The 16,733-nt window shown below is 41.4% G+C and overlaps 1 protein-coding gene across 1 annotated transcript in view; it reads left to right on the top strand.

The window, feature by feature from the left end:
- The first annotated feature begins 706 nt into the window (after nt 1-706).
- The window catches only part of LOC142696303 (uncharacterized), a 69,913-nt gene continuing 53,886 nt past the window's right edge, over nt 707-16,733 (top strand). The window contains exons 1-8 of the mRNA XM_075847634.1: nt 707-928; nt 1,400-1,457; nt 10,076-10,198; nt 10,679-10,819; nt 11,237-11,362; nt 11,606-11,728; nt 11,890-12,012; nt 13,025-13,147. Coding sequence (XP_075703749.1) covers nt 707-928; nt 1,400-1,457; nt 10,076-10,198; nt 10,679-10,819; nt 11,237-11,362; nt 11,606-11,728; nt 11,890-12,012; nt 13,025-13,147 — 1,039 coding nt within the window. The remainder of the gene's footprint in view (nt 929-1,399; nt 1,458-10,075; nt 10,199-10,678; nt 10,820-11,236; nt 11,363-11,605; nt 11,729-11,889; nt 12,013-13,024; nt 13,148-16,733) is intronic.

Here is a 16,733-nt window from a genome sequence, read left to right as displayed (position 1 = left end):
CCTGGGGACCCCTCATACCTGGATGTGTTACCTGGGGACCCCCTCATACCTGGATGTGTTACCTGGGGGCCCCTCATACCTAGATGTGTTACTTGGCGGCCCCTCATACCTGATTGTGTCACCTGGGGCCCCTCATACCTGATTGTGTCACCTGGGGCCCCTCATATCTGGATGTGTTACTTGGGGGCCCTTCATACCTGGATGTGTCACCTAAGGGCCCTTCATTCCTGGATGTGTCTCCTGGGGAATCCTCATACCTGGATGTGTGACCTGGAGGCCCCTCAATCCTCGATGTGTGACCTGGGGGCCCCTCATACCTGGATGTGTCACCTGAGGGCCCCTCAATCCTGGATGTGTGACCTGGGGGCCCCTCATACCTGGATGTGTCACCTGAGGGCCCCTCAATCCTGGATGTGTGACCTGGGGGCCCCTCATACTTGGATGTGTCACCTGAGGGCCCCTCAATCCTGGATGTGTGACCTGGGGGCCCCTCATACCTGGATGTGTCACATGGGAGCCCCCTCATACCTGTGATGCCTGTCTGACTCGGGGGTCACTAACTTTATCTCCTTTCCCTTTAGTTTCTCCACTGGATCCTGCAGGAATCCTCCCTCTGACCAGCGCCGGTACCTTTATGGATCCAGTGATCTCCTGATTCCTCTGAGAGGACGTTGGACTTGACAGGATGAGGTTCACCGCCGGGACAATGACAGCGTCGCTGCTCCTCCTCCTCCTCGTATCTTCTTCCCACAGTGATCAAGTCTCTGCTCCCCAGGACAAGATCCCATCAGAATCCCAGGGATCCACTATAAACGTGAAGGATCTCACAGGATCCCACACAGTGGAGGGGGCTGAGCTGGGGTCTGCAGGATCTCTGACCCACCCTGGCATCCAGGTCACTCTGCCCAGCGGCCGACCACCCAATGAGGTAAGAGGATCCCTGAACACGGCGGGGACGGACGCCATCACTGAGGGATCTACAGACGGACGGTGAGGTCTGGGGAGATATTAATCTGTGATATGTCCTGTCCAGCAATGGCGGCTGAAACGGTAAAGTGCGGAATCATATTTCCGCCGCCATTGTCTTATATCGGGAAATTCAGTTCCTTAAGAGAGAATGTGTTAGTTGACAAAACGGGACTTTAATGGGTTCCGTAGAGAAATGAAAGCTTCTTGCTGCACATTTTTGGTCCAGGATTTTTGATGGAATCTGCGACGGAGGATCCTGGCTGATGTGAACGACGCTTTATTTAACAATGTAGTAAATGCTTGGAGCCGCTCAGTCTGTATAAATGAGAACTTTTCTAAATGTCTGGGGGTTACGGATGCCGGATTATAGGACTGACTGTCATGGGTTGTGGTGGCTCGTTCAGCCTCATCATTCTCCTTTCTCTTGCAGATTTCCAGTGACCTCGGTACCAGCCGCCCCGGGCCGATCTCCCACAATCCCCCTGGAGGTGAGTCCACAGCTGGAGCTTTGGTTTGTAGACATCGTCAATATAAGGAGCGAGCTACAGCACAAGTTCTTATAGGAGCCCGAACAGCCTGATGGGACCAAACTCCCTGCACCCCTGGCTGATTATTTTGCCTCATTCACTTGGGGCACCGCTTATCTCTGAGCTGCAGTGTTCATCTTCTGTTAAATGTAGTGCGGAGCTGAGACGTGTCATGTCAACGGGCAATACAACATGGCAGAGTCTGTAGCGACACGGAGGGACAGCCAGAAAACAAACCCAAGTCTCTGCGAGATAAAAAGAGGGGCACATTTTTGGTCCAGGACTGAGCGTCACCAGGGAAAAGTTTACAGACATTGCCCCCCATATTATATATGAATATTCTGCCAGGCAGTACCCAGATAAACAGAAAAGCACATAAAACAGCCATACAAAAGCCAGATACAGAGATCTGTGCCCACATACATAGTACAATACCCAGATACATAGTACAATACCCAGATACATAGAACAGAGCCCAGATACATAGTACAATACCCAGATACATAGTACAGTACCCAGATACATAGTACAATACCCAGATACATAGTACAATACCCAGATACATAGTACAATACCCAGATACATAGTACAGTACCCAGATACATAGTACAATACCCAGATACATAGTACAATACCCAGATACATAGTACAATACCCAGATACATAGTACAATACCCAGATACATAGTACAGTACCCAGATACATAGTACAATACCCAGATACATAGTACAATACCCAGATACATAGTACAATACCCAGATACATAGTACAGTACCCAGATACATAGTACAATACCCAGATACATAGTACAATACCCAGATACATAGTACAATACCCAGATACATAGTACAGTGCCCAGATACATAGTACAGTACCCAGATACATAGTACAATACCCAGATACATAGTACAATACCCAGATACATAGTACAATACCCAGATACATAGTACAGTGCCCAGATACATAGTACAGTGCCCAGATACATAGTACAATACCCAGATACATAGTACAGTGCCCACATACATAGTACAATACCCAGATACATAGTACAATACCCAGATACATAGAACAGAGCCCAGATACATAGTACAATACCCAGATACATAGTACAGTGCCCAGATACATAGTACAATACCCAGATACATAGTACAATACCCAGATACATAGTACAGTACCCAGATACATAGTACAGTACCCAGATACATAGTACAATACCCAGATACATAGTACAATACCCAGATACATAGTACAATACCCAGATACATAGTACAGTGCCCAGATACATAGTACAATACCCAGATACATAGTGCAGTGCCCAGATACATAGTACAATACCCAGATACATAGTACAGTACCCAGATACATAGTACAATACCCAGATACATAGTACAATACCCAGATACATAGTACAGTGCCCAGATACATAGTACAATACCCAGATACATAGTACAATACCCAGATACATAGTACAATACCCAGATACATAGTACAATACCCAGATACATAGTACAATACCCAGATACATAGTACAATGCCCAGATACATAGTACAATGCCCAGATACATAGTACAATACCCAGATACATAGTACAGTACCCAGATACATAGTACAATACCCAGATACATAGTACAATACCCAGATACATAGTACAGTGCCCAGATACATAGTACAATACCCAGATACATAGTACAATACCCAGATACATAGTACAGTGCCCAGATACATAGTACAATACCCAGATACATAGTACAGTACCCAGATACATAGTACAATACCCAGATACATAGTACAATACCCAGATACATAGTACAATACCCAGATACATAGTACAATACCCAGATACATAGTACAATACCCAGATACATAGTACAATACCCAGATACATAGTACAATACCCAGATACATAGTACAATACCCAGATACATAGTACAATACCCAGATACATAGTACAGTGCCCAGATACATAGTACAGTGCCCAGATACATAGTACAGTGCCCAGATACATAGCACAATACCCAGATACATAGTACAATACCCAGATACATAGTACAGTACCCAGATACATAGTACAATACCCAGATACATAGTACAATACCCAGATACATAGTACAATACCCAGATACATAGTACAATACCCAGATACATAGTACAATGCCCAGATACATAGTACAGTGCCCAGATACATAGTACAATACCCAGATACATAGTACAATACCTACATACATAGTACAGTGCCCAGATACATAGCACAATACCCAGATACATAGTACAGTGCCCAGATACATAGTACAGTACCCAGATACATAGTACAATACCCAGATACATAGTACAGTGCCCAGATACATAGTACAATACCCAGATACATAGTACAATACCCAGATACATAGTACAGAGCCCAGATACATAGTACAGAGCCCAGATACATAGTACAATACCCAGATACATAGTACAGTGCCCAGATACATAGTACAATACCCAGATACATAGTACAATACCCAGATACATAGTACAATACCCAGATACATAGTACAGAGCCCAGATACATAGTACAATACCCAGATACATAGTACAATACCCAGATACATAGTACAGTGCCCAGATACATAGTACAATACCCAGATACATAGTACAGTGCCCAGATACATAGTACAATACCCAGATACATGGTACAATACCCAGATACATAGTACAATACCCAGATACATAGTACAGTGCCCAGATACATAGTACAATACCCAGATACATAGTACAGTGCCCAGATACATAGTACAGTGCCCAGATACATAGTACAGTGCCCAGATACATAGTACAGTACCCAGATACATAGTACAGTGCCCAGATACATAGTACAATACCCAGATACATAGTACAATACCCAGATACATAGTACAACACCCAGATACATAGTACAGAGCCTAGATACATAGAACAGTACCCAGATACATAGAACAGTACCCAGATACATAGTACAATACCCAGATACATAGTACAATACCCAGATACATAGAACAGTACCCAGATACATAGAACAGTACCCAGATACATAGTACAATACCCAGATACATAGAACAGTGCCCAGATACATAGTACAGTGCCCAGATACATAGTACAATACCCAGATACATACTACAGAGCCCAGATACATAGTACAGTGCCCAGATACATAGTACAATACCCAGATACATAGTACAATACCCAGATACATAGTACAGAGCCCAGATACATAGTACAGTGCCCAGATACATAGTACAGTGCCCAGATACATAGTACAGAGCCCAGATACATAGTACAATACCCAGATACATAGTACAGTACCCAGATACATAGTACAGTACCCAGATACATAGTACAATACCCAGATACATAGTACAGTGCCAAGATACATAGTACAATACCCAGATACATACTACAGAGCCCAGATACATAGTACAGTGCCCAAATACATAGTACAATACCCAGATACATAGTACAATACCCAGATACATAGTACAGAGCCCAGATACATAGTACAGTGCCCAGATACATAGTACAGTGCCCAGATACATAGTACAGAGCCCAGATACATAGTACAATACCCAGATACATAGTACAGTGCCCAGATACATAGTACAATACCCAGATACATAGTACAATACCCAGATACATAGTACAATACCCAGATACATAGTACAGAGCCCAGATACATAGTACAATACCCAGATACATAGTACAATACCCAGATACATAGTACAGTGCCCAGATACATAGTACAATACCCAGATACATAGTACAGTGCCCAGATACATAGTACAATACCCAGATACATAGTACAATACCCAGATACATAGTACAATACCCAGATACATAGTACAATACCCAGATACATAGTACAGTGCCCAGATACATAGTACAATACCCAGATACATAGTACAGTGCCCAGATACATATTTCAGTACCCAGATACATAGTACAATACCCAGATACATAGTACAATACCCAGATACATAGAACAATACCCAGATACATAGTACAATACCCAGATATATAGTACAATACCCAGATACATAGTACAATACCCAGATACATAGTACAATACCCAGATACATAGTACAGTACCCAGATACATAGTACAGTACCCAGATACATAGTACAGTACCCAGATACATAGTACAGTGCCCAGATACATAGTACAGTGCCCAGATACATAGTACAGTGCCCAGATACATAGAACAATACCCAGATACATAGTACAATACCCAGATACATAGTACAGTGCCCAGATACATAGTACAATACCCAGATACATAGTACAGTACCCAGATACATAGTACAGTGCCCAGATACATAGTACAGTACCCAGATACATAGTACAATACCCAGATACATAGTACAATACCCAGATACATAGTACAGAGCCTAGATACATAGAACAGTACCCAGATACATAGAACAGTACCCAGATACATAGTACAATACGCAGATACATAGAACAGTGCCCAGATACATAGAACAGTGCCCAGATACATAGTACAGTGCCCAGATACATAGTACAGTGCCCAGATACATAGTACAGTGCCCAGATACATAGTACAGTACCCAGATACATAGTACAGTGCCCAGATACATAGAACAATGCCCAGATACATAGTACAATACCCAGATACATAGTACAGTGCCCAGATACATAGTACAGTGCCCAGATACATAGTACAATATCCAGATACATAGTACAGTGCCCAGATACATAGTACAGTGCCCAGATACATAGTACAGTGCCCAGATACATAGTACAATACCCAGATACATAGTACAATACCCAGATACATAGTACAGTACCCAGATACATAGTACAGTGCCCAGATACATAGTACAGTGCCCAGATACATAGTACAGAGCCCAGATACATAGTACAATACCCAGATACATAGTACAGTGCCCAGATACATAGTACAATACCCAGATATATAGTACAATACCCAGATACATAGTACAGTGCCCAGATACATAGTACAGTACCCAGATACATAGTACAGTGCCCAGATACATAGTACAATACCCAGATACATAGTACAGTGCCCAGATACATAGTACAATACCCAGATATATAGTACAATACCCAGATACATAGTACAATACCAAGATACATAGTACAGTGCCCAGATACATAGTACAATACCCAGATATATAGTACAATACCCAGATACATAGTACAGTACCCAGATACATAGTACAGTGCCCAGATACATAGAACAGAGCCCAGATACATAGTACAATACCCAGATACATAGTACAATACCCAGATACATAGTACAATACCCAGATACATAGTACAATACCCAGATATATAGTACAATACCCAGATACATAGTACAGTGCCCAGATACATAGTACAATACCCAGATATATAGTACAATACCCAGATACATAGTACAATACCCAGATACATAGTACAATACCCAGATACATAGTACAATACCCAGATACATAGTACAGTGCCCAGATACATAGTACAGTGCCCAGATACATAGTACAGTACCCAGATACATAGTACAGTGCCCAGATACATAGAACAGAGCCCAGATACATAGTACAATACCCAGATACATAGTACAATACCCAGATACATAGTACAATACCCAGATACATAGTACAATACCCAGATACATAGTACAATACCCAGATACATAGTACAATACCCAGATATATAGTACAATACCCAGATACATAGTACAATACCCAGATACATAGTACAATACCCAGATACATAGTACAGTACCCAGATACATAGTACAGTACCCAGATACATAGTACAGTGCCCAGATACATAGTACAGTGCCCAGATACATAGTACAGTGCCCAGATACATAGTACAGTGCCCAGATACATAGAACAATACCCAGATACATAGTACAATACCCAGATACATAGTACAGTGCCCAGATACATAGTACAGTACCCAGATACATAGTACAATACCCAGATACATAGTACAGTGCCCAGATATATAGTACAATACCCAGATACATAGTACAGTGCCCAGATACATAGTACAATACCCAGATACATAGTACAATACCCAGATACATAGTACAATACCCAGATACATAGTACAGTACCCAGATACATAGTACAATACCCAGATACATAGTACAGTGCCCAGATACATAGTACAATACCCAGATACATAGTACAATGCCCAGATACATAGTACAGTGCCCAGATACATAGTACAATACCCAGATACATAGTACAATACCCAGATACATAGTACAATACCCAGATACATAGTACAGTACCCAGATACATAGTACAGGGCCCAGATACATAGTACAATACCCAGATACATAGTACAATACCCAGATACATAGTACAATACCCAGATACATAGTACAGTACCCAGATACATAGTACAATACCCAGATACATAGTACAGTGCCCAGATACATAGTACAATACCCAGATACATAGTACAATACCCAGATACATAGTACAATACCCAGATACATAGAACAGTACCCAGATACATAGTACAGGGCCCAGATACATAGTACAATACCCAGATACATAGTACAATACCCAGATACATAGTACAATACCCAGATACATAGTACAGAGCCTAGATACATAGAACAGTACCCAGATACATAGTACAATACCCAGATACATAGTACAATACCCAGATACATAGAACAGTGCCCAGATACATAGTACAGTGCCCAGATACATAGTACAGTGCCCAGATACATAGTACAGTGCCCAGATACATAGTACAGTACCCAGATACATAGTACAGTGCCCAGATACATAGAACAATGCCCAGATACATAGTACAATACCCAGATACATAGTACAGTACCCAGATACATAGTACAGTGCCCAGATACATAGTACAGTGCCCAGATACATAGTACAATACCCAGATACATAGTACAGTACCCAGATACATAGTACAGTGCCCAGATACATAGAACAATACCCAGATACATAGTACAATACCCAGATACATAGTACAGTGCCCAGATACATAGTACAGTGCTCAGATACATAGTACAATACCCAGATACATAGTACAATACCCAGATACATAGTACAATACCCAGATACATAGTACAGTACCCAGATACATAGTACAGTGCCCAGATACATAGTACAGTGCCCAGATACATAGTACAGTGCCCAGATACATAGTACAATACCCAGATACATAGTACAGTGCCCAGATACATAGTACAATACCCAGATACATAGTACAATACCCAGATACATAGTACAGTGCCCAGATACATAGTACAGTACACAGATACATAGTACAATACCCAGATACATAGTACAATACCAAGATACATAGAACAATACCCAGATACATAGAACAATACCCAGATACATAGTACAATACCCAGATACATAGTACAATACCCAGATACATAGTACAATATCCAGATACATAGTACAATACCCAGATACATAGTACAGTACCCAGATACATAGTACAGTGCCCAGATACATAATACAGTGCCCAGATACATAGTACAGAGCCCAGATACATAGTACAATACCCAGATACATAGTACAGTGCCCAGATACATAGTACAGTGCCCAGATACATAGTACAGTGCCCAGATACATAGAACAATACCCAGATACATAGTACAATACCCAGATAAATAGTACAGTGCCCAGATACATAGTACAATACCCAGATACATAGTACAGTGCCCAGATACATAGTACAATACCCAGATACATAGTACAGTACCCAGATACATAGTACAATACCCAGATACATAGTACAATACCCAGATACATAGTACAGTGCCCAGATACATAGTACAGTGCCCAGATACATAGTACAGTGCCCAGATACATAGTACAGTGCCCAGATACATAGAACAATACCCAGATACATAGTACAATACCCAGATACATAGTACAGTGCCCAGATACATAGTACAATACCCAGATACATAGTACAGTGCCCAGATACATAGTACAATACCCAGATACATAGTGCAGTACCCAGATACATAGTACAGTGCCCAGATACATAGTACAGTGCCCAGATACATAGTACAATACCCAGATACATAGTACAGTACCCAGATACATAGAACAGTGCCCAGATACATAGTACAGTACCCAGATACATAGTACAATACCCAGATACATAGAACAGAGCCCAGATACATAGTACAATACCCAGATATATAGTACAATACCCAGATACATAGTACAGTGCCCAGATACATAGTACAATGCCCAGATACATAGTACAGTGCCCAGATACATAGTACAATGCCCAGATACATAGTACAGTGCCCTGATACATAGTACAGTGCCCAGATACATAGTACAGTGCCCAGATACATAGAACAATACCCAGATACATAGAACAATACCCAGATACATAGTACAGCGCCCAGTTAGTGCACTTTACAGTACCAAGATAGTGTCATACAGTGCCCTCAGAAAGCCAAACACTGCCCATATCGTGACACATTGTGCCCATTTAGTGCCAGTGCCCAAAGAGCACCATTTTGCCCTCACAATGCTATGATGTGCCCTCATTGTGCCATACTTTACTATCTTCTGTTTATTTGTAGACACTGATGAATGCGCTGCTCCGGAGCCCCCCTGTGGACTGTACGCAAATTGTACCAATACGATCGGCTCATTTATCTGTCGCTGTCATCGGGGTTTCCTGAAAGGGTCAGACGACTGTGAAGGTGAGGATGATACTATATAATATCATATTACAGAGTATAATCTAATGTTCTCTGTTATCAGACAATTAAGGCAAGATACTGGCTGACTGCAGGACAGCTGTATACAATCTATTGTCCCCGGTTATCAGCCATTTCCTAAATTTACCATAATATTAGGGGGACTCTGGTTATTAAATGGTCACACCGAAGTCTGATAATAATTTAGAGGTTCATTCTCACTCCAAGTTAAAAAACAAAATCCTAGAAGACGAGTCAAGGGATAAGGTTCCATGTGCAGACATCACAATGGTGCCGCACAGTAGATATAGTTCCCTTCTCTAGATCTATCACGTATAGGAACACTATAGGGGATCTTTTGGGATGGAACATTTTCTGTCAGGACAGTGGCGATCACTGAAATCACCGTCAGCAGATAATGGAATCATTTAGTGCCCTATAGTCCTGGCATCACTGAGCAGATTGCCTTCTGGCTCCTTCCAGATGTGGATGAATGTCATGTGGCTGAGATAACCGGACTCCAGGCTTGTCCGCCACGCTCCACCTGCAAGAACACGATCGGATCCTTCAGCTGCAGCTGTGATCAGGGCTTTGTTTTCGGGTTGGACGGGAAACGTTGTGTTGGTGAGTACGAGGCTGGTGTTGGTTTATATCACATTCCGGAATATACCCCCCACCACTGTCTATCATGACCCTCAGTCCTGTTCCCCACATTCTGGTGTTGAGACAGGTATCCCTAAACAGGTTACTATCACTTGGTTAGGGGGGCATGGCCCCAACCTGAACTAGTGCTCCTTATTTCCACGGGCCACATAGCAGCCCACCACTACTTGAAGTGAGTTTCGGCATGAGTTTCGGCATGTTCCATTTGATGACAAAGAACCCAGACTTATAACGGCGCTCATTGCTCAGGAACGATCAATACATTTTTCTGACAGGCCGGCCGAGGTTGTGAGGATATTGCAGTTTAATCCACCATGAAGAACGTGTATTAGAAATATTCTCTAGTCTTATGTAACGTGGTATAACTTGTCTGGACAGATATTGATGAGTGCGCTTATGAAGAGCGATGTCGCCGTGAGCTGGGAAACCTTTGTGTGAACACTGATGGGAGTTATCGCTGTAGCTGTCAGTCGGGATTTCAGGAATCGGGACTCTCCTGCATCGGTGAGTGATCGATGGACCAAAGAAAGGGTAGTGGTAATGCACACCGTCTGCAGGACTAGGGCTGGTTGTGACCCCACTCAGATGGACACCCCATGACCTAAATCCTTGTCATGATGTCCTCCAAAATCTAGGACAACTCTCATTCCCGACTCTGTTTTCTCATGTATTTTTTGGTAGACCGCCATGATATGACTGGTACCTTTCTTTATAAATCACAGTTGAGGATTTATGTCTATCCCCCAGATGTAGACGAATGTGAGAACAATCCTAAAATCTGTTCTGGAATTGGAGTCTGCGAGAATGTGGTAGGAAGTTACCGGTGTGGCTGCCAGGCTGGATTTCGAGGCAATGGAACCTATTGTGATGGTGAGCACCGGATATCTAATCTTTGTGAGATGCTATCCCCATCATTCTCATCATCTCCCTACTTACAATAATACATGACTAGTCATTTTAGGACGCTGTCTTCACCTCTGCCACGTACAAGGAATTGCAGGTTGGGTTCATTCATTATATTCCTTGTACAGATGAGAATGAGTGCGCCTCTGGGAGACACGGCTGTGACACCAATGCCCATTGTGGTAATGTGATCGGCTCATACTTCTGCCAGTGCTACCAAGGATTCATCGGAGATGGGTTCAGCTGCTTTGGTGAGCATCCCTCTTCCTTGTCATCTATCTAAAGTGGCCATAGACACCATAGTTGTCAGTCTGCCAAATGTTTGGACATGTTTTTTCTATGGAGAGATGTATCAGATAAAAATTCAACCTGGTCGACAAGGAGATGGGATTAGTGTTAAAGGGGATGTCCAGTTTAAAAAAAACATTGTCATACACCCTATTAGTGAATTCTGGGTTAATATTGGGGGGTCGTCTGTTCAGGATCCTCATCTCTCGGTCAGAGTGGAGAGCAGTCACATAGAGCATCTCTCACTCTGGAGGACCTGCCCTGTCCTGTATTACACAGACACAACATTGATATGAATGGACACTGTGTAATACTTCATTTCTCCTGTGGTGAAGCTGCCTGGAAATTTGGGCAGAGTGTAGGGCGGTTACATAGTGCATCTCTCTCTCTCTCTCTCTCTGGAGGACCTGTCCTGTATTAGACAGATAACACATTATGGATAATGTGTAATACTTAATCTCCCCTGTGGTGGCGCTGCAGGGAAACTGAACACTTACTGCCAGATTTCCCCACAGATCACAGCTGATCGCTGGGGGTACAGCAGGGGAGACACTTTATTATCAACTCATTGTTAAGGGACCTTTCTAATAAGTATAAATTATCCAAGGTATAAAGCCCCTTTAAGTCGTGTTGGGTGAAAAACTGACATGAAGCAAATATGACCACTTCTGTCTTGCCCATGTTGAGATAAGAAGAGACAGCGTTAACAAAGGAACACAACTTAGTTGGTAATCAAGACTTGTCCTCATTCATCTCCTACCAACCATTGAGGAGATCCCACCAGTCCTCCACATCTAAAAAAACCTTTGAAAACATCTTGGTAGAGCCCCTATTTTTGACCAATTATTGTTTTTGGATGAAATTATGGGTCGTGTCCTCCCTCCCCTCATTCAACCTCCTCAGAGCAGTCTCTTCATCTCATGGTAGGTTCTGCGTGAAATGATCATTTGCATTGACTCTTACTTTATGTAACAGATATTGATGAATGTTCTGTGGATAATGGGGACTGCGAGCAGCTGTGTGTCAACCAGGCCGGCAACTATCAGTGTCAGTGTCACCAGGGATATCATCTACTGAACAATGGAAAGAACTGTACAGGTAAGGAGCGAGGCGGGGCTGAATAATAGAACTGTACAGGTAAGGAGCGAGGCGGGGCTGAATAATAGAACTGTACAGGTAAGGAGCGAGGCGGGGCTGAATAATAGAACTGTACAGGTAAGGAGCGAGGCAGGGCTGAATAATAGAACTGTACAGGTAAGGAGCGAGGCGGGGCTGAATAATAGAACTGTACAGGTAAGGAGCGAGGCGGGGCTGAATAATAGAACTGTACAGGTAAGGAGCGAGGCAGGGCTGAATAATAGAACTGTACAGGTAAGGAGCGAGGCGGGGCTGAATAATAGAACTGTACAGGTAAGGAGCGAGGCAGGGCTGAATAATAGAACTGTACAGGTAAGGAGCGAGGCGGGGCTGAATAACAGAACTGTACAGGTAAGGAGCGAGGCGGGGCTGAATAATAGAACTGTACAGGTAAGGAGTGAGGCGGGGCTGAATAACAGAACTGTACAGGTAAGGAGCGAGGCGGGGCTCCCTTCCCCTGCTTGTTAAAAGCACCCTGGCCCGGCGACACCTTTGATGGCGCCGCTAGCAGCTGCAGCTGCTGCTGCTGCTGCTACTACTGTAGCGACGCCACTATAGCAGAGCGGGGAGGTATCTCCCCGCTCTGCTATATGCTAGCCGAACTTTAGCTCCTTGAAGGAGCTGAATCCCCGTGTTTTCGGGGATTCCGCTCCTGGACAGAGCGCTTGATGTCTCTGTCCATATCTGGGCAGTGACATCAGGGGAAACTCCTGAAGCGGAATCCCCGAACACATGGGGATTCCCCTTCAGGAGTTGCCGCTGATGTCACTGTCCGGATCTGCCTGGCCCGGCACGGATGCAAAACATAATGCAAACCGGCCGGGCAAAATGGCCGATTTTACCGGCCGACACTCGGGCTCGGGAACGAACCGGTCGTGTGAATCCCGCCTAAAACTGTAGAGTAAAGCAGAGCAATCCAAAGAGCGCAGCACGAAAATAGTTCAGTGGGTGAAAATCAACATGACAAATGATGCAGATATAAAACACCATCAATCATAGACAGTCAAGTGATAGACCTTCCGTAGCATCACCGCGCACTAAACGGACACAACAGAGGAAGACCGTACAGGAAGACGACCTGAATCCGTGTGCTCCAGATCACCGCAAATGTAGTATCAATCCAAGAAATAATCAACACATGTCCATAGAAAAGAAGACGGTTTATTGTGGAAAAAATACTATAAAATACTATAAAAGTATCTGAAGGATCTGGGTGTAATAATCTGCATCATCATATGTCCTAGGGGGCGCTACACTGGGGGAGTCACTTGTAGAGAAGGATCTGGGTGTAATAATCTGCAGCATCATATGTCCTAGGGGGAGCTACACTGGGGGAGTCACTTGTAGAGAAGGATCTGGGTGTAATAATCTGCAGCATCATATGTCCTAGGGGGCGCTACACTGGGAGTAATAATCTGCAGCATGATATGTCCAAGGGGGCGCTACACTGGGGGAGTCACTTGTTGAAAAGGATCTGGGTGTAATAATCTGCAGCATCATATGTCCTAGGGGACGCTACACTGGGGGAGTCACTTGTTGGGAAGGATCTGGGTGTACTTGTAAATCATAAACTAAATAACAGCACAATGTCAATCAGCTGCTTCTAAGGCCAGCAAAATATTGTCGTGTATTATAGGGGCATGGACCCGCGGGACAGGGATGTAATATTGCCACTTTACAAAGCATTAGTGAGGCCTCATCTAGAATATGCAGTTCAGTTCTGGGCTCCAGTTCATAGAAAGGATTAAAAATACAAAGAAGAGCAACGAAGCTAATAAGGGGCGCGGAGAATCTAAGTTATGAGGAAAGATTAAAAGAACTAAACCTATTTAGCCTTAAAAAAAAGACGACTAAGGGGGGACATGATTAACTTATATAAATATATGAATGGCGTATACAAAAAATATGGTGAAATCCTGTTCCTTGTAAAACCCCCTCAAAAAACAAGGGGGCGCTCCCTCCGTCTGGAGAAAAAAAGGTTCAACCTGCAGAGGCGACAAGTCTTCTTTACTGTAAGAGCGGTGAATCTATGGAATAGTCACCGCAGGAGCCGTCACAGCAGGGACAGGAGATGCTGCAAAAAAGGCAAAGATAATTTCCTAGAACAAAAAAATATTATCAGCTCCTATGTGTAGAAATGTTTCCCTTCCCCTTTCCCGTCCCTTGGTTGAACTTGATGGACATGTGGCTTTTTTCAGCCGTACTAACTATGTAACTATGTAACTATGTATCTATATAACTATATAACTATGTACATATATAACTATGTAACTATGTAACTATGTATCTATATAACTATGTAACTATATAACTATGTGAATATATAACTATGTAACTATATAACTATGTGACTATATAACTATGTAACTATATAACTATGTAACTATATAACTATATGACTATGTAACTATGTAACTATATAACTATGTAACTATATAACTATATGACTATGTAACTATGTAACTATATAACTATATAACTATATAACTATATGACTATGTAACTATGTAACTATATAACTATATAACTATATAACTATGTAACTATGTATCTATATAACTATGTAACTATGTAACTATATAACTATGTGAATATATAACTATGTAACTATATAACTATATGAATATATAACTATGTAACTATATAACTATATAACTAACTATGTAACTATGTAACTATATAACTATGTAACTATATAACTATGTAACTATATAACTATGTAACTATGTAACTATGTAACTATATAACTATGTGAATATATAACTATGTAACTATATAACTGTGACTATAACTATGTAACTATATGACTATGTAACTATGTAACTATATAACTATATAACTATATAACTATATAACTATGTAACTATGTATCTATATAACTATGTAACTATATAACTATGTGAATATATAACTATGTAACTATATAACTATATGAATATATAACTATGTAACTATGTAACTATATGACTATGTAACTATGTAACTATGTAACTATGTAACTATATAACTATATAACTCTGTAACTATATAACTATGTAATTATGTAACTATATAACTATGTAACTATATAACTATGTGACTATATAACTATGTAACTATGTAACTATGTAACTATATAACTATGTAACTATATAACTATATGACTATGTAACTATGTAACTGTAACTATGTAACTATGTATAACTATGTAACTATATAACTATGTAACTATGTAACTATGTAACTATGTAACTATGTATCTATATAACTATGTAACTATGTAACTATATAACTATATAACTATATAACTATATAACTATGTGAATATGTAACTATGTAACTATATAACTATATAACTATGTGAATATATAACTATATAACTATGTAACTATATAACTATGTAACTATGTAACTATATGACTATGTAACTATGTATCTATGTAACTATATAACTATATAACTATGTAACTATATAACTATGTAACTATGTAACTATATAACTATGTAACTATATAACTATATAACTATGTAACTATATAACTATGTAACTATATAACTATATGACTAT

This window comes from Rhinoderma darwinii (assembly GCF_050947455.1).
Source record: "Rhinoderma darwinii isolate aRhiDar2 chromosome 5 unlocalized genomic scaffold, aRhiDar2.hap1 SUPER_5_unloc_52, whole genome shotgun sequence".
In the NCBI taxonomy this organism is placed as follows: domain Eukaryota; kingdom Metazoa; phylum Chordata; class Amphibia; order Anura; family Rhinodermatidae; genus Rhinoderma; species Rhinoderma darwinii.
Note: the sequence above shows the minus strand (reverse complement) of the source record. Positions and strands in the feature narration are given on the sequence as shown.